General features: G+C 53.1%; 1 protein-coding gene across 1 annotated transcript; it reads left to right on the top strand.

The window, feature by feature from the left end:
• Position 1: 1 nt before the first annotated feature.
• On the top strand, positions 2-5,182 carry TRMT10B (tRNA methyltransferase 10B; the record flags this gene model as incomplete). The annotated part of the gene is made up of 8 exons (XM_014962559.1): positions 2-97; positions 183-291; positions 378-502; positions 1,050-1,202; positions 2,065-2,143; positions 2,979-3,046; positions 3,356-3,479; positions 4,469-5,182. Coding segments are annotated over 8 exons (861 nt in total), but the record flags the coding sequence as incomplete, so codon positions are not given.
• Between the last annotated feature and the right edge of the window lie 1,659 nt (positions 5,183-6,841).

Raw genomic sequence — 6,841 nt, 5'->3', positions numbered from 1 at the left:
GGTGGCGGTAGCCTGTGAGGCTCTCCGTCTGCTGCAGATCGAGCCCTTGGCCGTCGGCCCCGGCGCGGGGCGGGCGGGCGGTGCGGCGCCATGCTCGGTAGGTGCTGCGGGGCGGGCGGGGGGCGGGGGGCCCGACCCGGCGGCGCAGGCGGTCCGAGACCTGAGGCCCCGCTGCCCCACAGAGGAACGCGCTGCGGAAGCTGAGGCGCTGGGAGCGGGTCCTGGCGGCCAAGAGGAGAAAGCGCTGGCAGGAGCGGGAGCGGAGCCGGGCTCGGCGCGCCGGGAGCTCAGGTAAGGCGGGGAGCAGGGTGGCCTCGCCGAGGGGCCCGGGCCGGGGCCCGGGGCCGGCGCTGCCCTCTCTCTGCTCTGCCTCCCAGGCGCTGTCGGCCGGGACAGCGGGAGGGTCGCGGCCGCTCTGGCGAAGGAACGGCTTCTGGAGGCGCGGGCGTCGGGGCCCCGGCTCTGCGTGGACCTCGGGCTGGCCCACTGCATGTCGCAGAAGGTACGGGGGACCGGGCGGCGGCGGCCTGGACACCGCTCGGGGGTGCAGGGGACGTGCCTCATCGTGGCCGCGGCGCGGCGGCTCCCTCTCTCCTGCCTGTCCCTCTGCCTCTGCCCTGGAAAGTGTCCCGCTCTGCGCTGATGGCGGAGCGGGAGCCCTCTGAAGTGGGACCGAGGGGAGGACGTGGCTGGGGCAGGTCCCTGGCTTCTTCAGGCTCTGCTGGGAAACTGAGGAACTCTCCAGCTTGGCTCATGCTGTGCTGTGTGTGGGTGCACACACAGCAGCTCCCCTGGGCTCAGCCCTGGGGGCTCCCGTCCCTCCCGCCTCTGCCCATCCCCCAGGGCTGCCAGGTCTCCAGCATGGGCTGGCCTCACACCTAGCTCTCTGGGTTTCCTTCAGACCCAGAAGAGCTGAGCTGTGCTCCCCAGAACAGCCTCGGCAACCAGCCAGTGACACAACCATGATGGATGTCTGCAGGCCCAGAGTGGAGCCGTGTTACCCTCTGCTCCATGGCCCGTGGGTCACTAGGCTTGTTATTTGTTGGAAGGAAACAAGCCGCCTCGCCTCCCAGATCAGGAGACTCTACGGGGCAAACAGGCGGGCCGAGAAGCCATTCTGGCTATGTCTGACAGAGTTTGTGGTGGGATCGTTGATCTATGAGGAGTGTTTTCGCATGAACGACGGCTTCTCCAATTATTTGGTAAGGGTCTCTGACCACAGTGCTCTCAAGGCTCGTAGCACCCTATGGCCACAGTGCTGGCCCAGGACAGGCTGAGGTGGGCTGGGATGGTGGGAATGCCGTTCAGGGATGGTGGTTAAGGTCAGATCTTCTTGCACTTTGGCAGGAGACAATAACTAACAGATAATGGGGTGATGTGCAAGGCTGCCTAGTTGGAGTTCGCGTCCCTCCTGCCTGCAGGAAAATTCCTTCTCCAGGTGCTCCTTCTGCAAAGAGACCTGTGATACTGGGGACAGGCAGACACGTGGTCAGGCTTTGGGCAGGTCAAGCATTCCTGTCCTGAGTTTTTTTACCGAGCTTGGTCTGACTCAAGCAGGAGACCCACACGTTAGGGTTATGACAGTGACATTGAGCCTTGTGGGGCTGCACCTGGTAACAGTGAGGGGCAAAAACCATCTAAAGTGGAGATTCCTGAATCTCTCAAGAATTAGAATCCCACCCGCCTGGATGCTCCTGAGTAATGTGCTCTAGGCGTTCCTGCTTTAGCAGGGGAGTTGGACCAGATGATCTCTAGAGGTCCCTTCCAACTCTGACAATTCTGTGATTCCGTGATTTAAAATCAGGCAATTATTGCTGATCCCCCTTCCTCAAACCATGTCTAGGGATTTTTATGAGAAGAGAATTTCATGGATTTTGAGATATGTGTTGTTCAGTACCCATATGGAAACACTTTCCAAATAAAAAAACCCACTCTCCCACTCTCTCTGTAGGAGTTTAAACACCTAAGGCAGTAGTGTCACTTCCAGTATATTTCTATGTCTGAGAGCGGATTTTGCTTGGAATTTAGGCTAATGGGCTTCTCTTCCCATCTTGCATTTTTCAGATGGATACAACTCAAGAAAGTTACCTGGACCTGTTTCCTTTAGATTCAATTGTTTATCTCACTCCTGACTCTGAGAATGGTAAATATATTTGCTTTAGGCACAGGGGAACTAGGGCATAAAGTTGATTTTTAAGCTTTTTTTTTTTTTTAAGACTATTTCTTACTTCAGGTGATTCAGTTCCAAGCATTCACTGTCTCAAATTGCATGAGATACACTGTGTACTTAGGTCTGATGCTAAATCTATTCCTATCTCAATCTGTTTCTACAGGGAATGAGGTTTCAAGTGAGGGCTGTGTGTCATCTGCAGCAAACTTAACTTAAAACCTGCGTGTAGAACCCCTGCAGTTTGTAATAGTATTAAGTGGCAAAGTGGAGATGCTGTGGCAGCTTTTAATACAGTCTAAATTACATCTTTCTATAAAGTAATGCTGGAGCTACAAACAATGTTCCCTTTATAGCTTAATTTGCTGCCGTGTCTATTTTCTCCATTCCTAACTGGCCCCATGTTCCTGGGACATAGATCCCTTTCTTGTTTTACACAGGTGTCTTACTCTGATAAAGAGTCTGGTGGGGGAAGGTTTTATAGGTGACCCTGGGAGTGGGGAGGCATCTCAGACTGACCGATGGGTCAGGTCTCAGAACAGACTGTGGTTCACAGGAACAGTGAGTGGTCTCTCTGGCACTCCAAGCTTTCAGCCTAACTCTGTTCCCCCGCTCACTCTGCCTGTGGGCTCAGGTGAACACTTCAGTCTCTGACGCCTCAGCTTCCCCCACGGCCCGAGGCTCTGGGGTGACAGGTGACTCTGGCCACAGCTTTCTCTCCTGCCATGGGCATAGGGTCTTGCTTGGGGGAAGGTGTGGTGCAGGATTTTACTGTTGTGTGGGGCTGAGCAAGTGCTTGTCTTGTTTCTAGTCCTTGAAGATATTGATCCAAGTAAAGTGTATGTCCTTGGAGGCCTGGTGGATGAAAGTATTCACAAGGTGGGTAGTAGCCTGCGGGAACCTGAAGGTGCTGCCTGCCCCATTCGCTGATGAGAGCAGAGTCATCCATTGGTAGCACTAGTGCTACTGGTGCCTCAGTTTGAGACATCACTATTGTGTCACCATCTGCTTTTCCTCAGGGTTCTGCCTGGATCCAGTACCAGGCTGAGACAGACTGCAGCAGTCTGGGTGAAATGAGCAGGTTTTGGCTTTGTAGCTGTTACGTTGTCCCAGTACCCAGAATGACGCCCCTGCTCTGCACGTGCAGGTTTGTGCACATTGGGCACCTTGTTCTTGTTTCCCCTGCAGAAGCTGACTCTGCAAAGGGCACAGGAGCAGTCCTTGCAAACAGCCCGCCTCCCCATCCGTGAGTACATGGTGAAAACTGCCAACACAAAGAACTACCACTCGGAGACACTGGCAATTAATCAAGGTGAGGCCTGAGCCACTTCCTGTCACTTGCCTGAGAATGGGAGGGGGGGAGGCTGTCAAGCAGCAGAATTTTCAAAATGTGCTGAGTAAGGGGAAAAAAACAGGGAGCAGAGGTTTCTCTTACTAGGTTTTATCCTTGCTGCCCCTTTGTAAGATCTTGTGTGCTTCTGCGCATCAGCCTGTTCTCAGAGGAGCAGGACTCGCATTGCTCTTGCTTTGCAGAGCAGTAGATGGTGGGTGTGGGGAGATGTGGGGAGGCTGCTGTCACTATAAGTCACACAAGGTCCCAGGCAAGGGAGGACAGAAGATGTCAGGTCAAGGCAGGACTCACACCACCCGGGGAGGGTGTTTGTGTGCCATACCACTGTGATGGCTCTGTGTGGTGACCACACAAAAGGTGTGCCCATGCTCCTCCACCTCTGCTGGCAGCCTGTGGCTTTGTAATGTGAACGCCTCTGCTAGGGACCACAGAGGGGCTCATGTCCTAACCAGCTCTCTGGCATGAGAACTTTGTTGCCATCTCTGTCAGCAGCAGCAGAGGCGGTGGCTGAGGACTCTGCAGAGCACCAAGCTTAGCTGCTAGAGACTGCTGTGTCCCAAGGGAGCCCTGATGTGGAGACACAGCGTCTGAGAAGCAATGGTGGAAGCAGAGTAGGTGTGATCCAACATGGATGTACTGTCATCAGCAGCACAGACCAGCAGTGTGAGTTAGTCACAACAGTGACCAGGGGCACGTTCCTGTATTTGACACAGCCTCTGCTTTTCCTCGCCAGAGCTCCCCAAACTTATCTTCAAAATAGTCATCTGCTCCTAGATAAGCTGCCCTAAACACTCGCTCATCAGATCTTAAATGAGAGGGAATGCGGATCCTGTGATAATAGCTGATGCCAGAGAAGGTTATAATTTCCTGAAGCTTTGCAGCCAGTGGGGCAATAGAGCTCGCTATTGATACTGGTATCACAGCATGGTACATCTCTCTCTTCCTGACAGTCTTTGATGTCTTGTCAACTTACTATGAGACCCGAAGCTGGCCAGCAGCCTTGAAAGCTGGAGTGTCTTCTGGAAAAGGCTATGTGCTACCAGATGCAGTGAAATAAATGGAAATACCTCAGCATGACAATGCCCAAGAAAACTTTATTTTGTGATGTCGAGGAGCTGTGCAGGCAAGAGAGGCAAACTCCAAATTTCAAGCAGAGGCACCAGCATGGATGTGCATAGAGAAAACAGCTCTGCTTAAATCTTCTTTATGGACCTTGTTGAGAGTGACACATTTCTGCCTCAGCAGTACAATGCTGGAAATGACTTTTCCCCTTTCTGAACAGAAAACAAAAGCAGATGGAGCCCTGGGATCACGTAAAAACTGACAGGAATCAGTTTTGCAGCTTTGCAGGTGCTTGTTACAGTGTTTCTGACTCTTGCATCTATACTTGTTCTGGGACTGGTAGGAGAGCTTTAAGGTATTTCATCTTGATTAAACAGTAGAGTGAAGTTAGAAATGCAAAACTCACTGGCAGGGAAAATTCTTCCTGTGGAAAAGGACAGCGTTGGTCCAGTTGGGGAGCACAAGATGGGAAGTGATTCCTCAGTGGAGAAACAGTTCTCAAGTGCCCCATGTCCTAATGATGTTGAATTGAAGACTTGGTGAGTTCTTGAAGCCTATAGCTAATCCTGTGCGTCTAATCTAAAATAAAATGTTGAAACTCCCATTGCATCCTTACTGCTGCATGCATGGTGCATCATCACACGCCAACACGTGACATTTTCTTACCCTGACATTCCTCCTGGACCTGGAATTTGACTCTGTCCTGCACAAAGAGCAGTGACGTATTTCATGGCCATAGCAGAAAGCATTTTTAATGCATCTAAGTCACTATGTTACTTAAGCCATTGTTGCTGGAAAAAAAAGATCCCCCTCATGGTCAATGACCATGTCTGACCACCAGTGGAAGGACTTGAAGGGCTTCTGAGATAAGCTACTATGTAATACACTTAGGCGTTTTTATTTCTCCTTCACAGCAAGAGTCTGTCACACCACCTGGAATTCAGTGCCTCCAGCGTCAGCATGGCCTGCTGCAGCAGAAGTTGTTGGTGGGTGCATGATGTGCTGCTTCCCACATAGACTGATTTTGTGTCTGCTGCTGCCTCTTTCTTTGCTGTGCCCTGTGGGCTCTTTCAGTGTCCCATGGGCTCTTGCAGTTCCTACTCTTCACATCCCCCTCTTGTCAGCTGTGGGTGTGCAGTTAGAGGTCTGCACTTGGGCTTCAGTGTTAAGAGACTGAGCATGCTCTGAGGGTAGCAGCTTTAGGGACCTGGTGTAGGGCTGCTAAAGGTTGCCAAGTTCCTGTGGGTGTTTGCTTTCCTGGCTGTTAGTCTGCCTGGTGAGGGAGGTCTCACAGGGATGCTGCAGCACTCCCTTCTGCCCCAGCTGCTGTCCTTTTCCACACCAGGGTTCAGCTGCGAGAATTTGCCTTGCCCCATCCAGAACCATTAAAGAATGAGCAAAAAGTGGGGGTGGCCTCCCTCAGATGTTACAAAGCCACAGGACAATCCTCCCCTTCACACTGCCCTGGTGCTTGGGGAGATGTGGCAGAGCTGGCCACCTCTTGTGGCCCACTTATGTCCCTCTGCTGCCTGGTGCAAACCCCTCCACCCCAAGGACACTCGGCCCCAGCAGCAGCTCGTGAGGCAGCGCTCCGGCTGCAGGCGTCCCTCAGAGAAAGCCAGTGCTCCCCAACAACCCCTGTCAGACACTAGCAATGGGGACCTGACTCTGCCCGCTTCATCGGAGGTACCAAGGTCATGCCTCTAGCACTGGAGTGGTGATTCACAGGGGATGCACAACTGGACAACCTTCAGGGGTGAACAGCTCATACCCAGCTAGGGATACACCGCATGTGACAGAAGGAGAGCTACTGACAAGGTTGGAAAAAGGCGCTTGCCCTCTCCTAGGGAAGCCAGTGCAATGGGTCATCTCCAGAGCTGTGAGGGTGGCATTTCAGTCTTGGGGCTTAATCGTTCCTTCTGGAAGACACGGATCTGAAAGTGGCGGGGGGGGGGGGGGGGGGGGGGTGGGTGACAGATTTCTAAACCCATTTTTTTTAATTTTCTTTTATTTTTCTTTTTTTGGTTTCTTTTTCCCCCTCCCCTTCCCCGCCAGTCCTTCTCTCTTGCTCTGACTGTGACTCACCCGGCGGCAGCGAAGACACGAGTCCCCTCCGTTTTAGAGAAAAACCGCACGTCTGAAGAAGTTTCCCACGGTCTGCTCTTTAAATAGCTGCCTCGAGAGCCACGGCCGGACCCCGCCGCTGCTCGAGCATCGCTTCCCCCATCCTCTTCCTCACCCGCACGCCTTCCCCTTTCCCT

The sequence above is a fragment of the Calidris pugnax genome, unplaced genomic scaffold (assembly GCF_001431845.1).
Source record: "Calidris pugnax isolate Ruff unplaced genomic scaffold, ASM143184v1 scaffold499, whole genome shotgun sequence".
Taxonomy (NCBI): Eukaryota; Metazoa; Chordata; class Aves; order Charadriiformes; family Scolopacidae; genus Calidris; species Calidris pugnax.
This window is presented reverse-complemented; position numbering and strand designations above follow the sequence as displayed.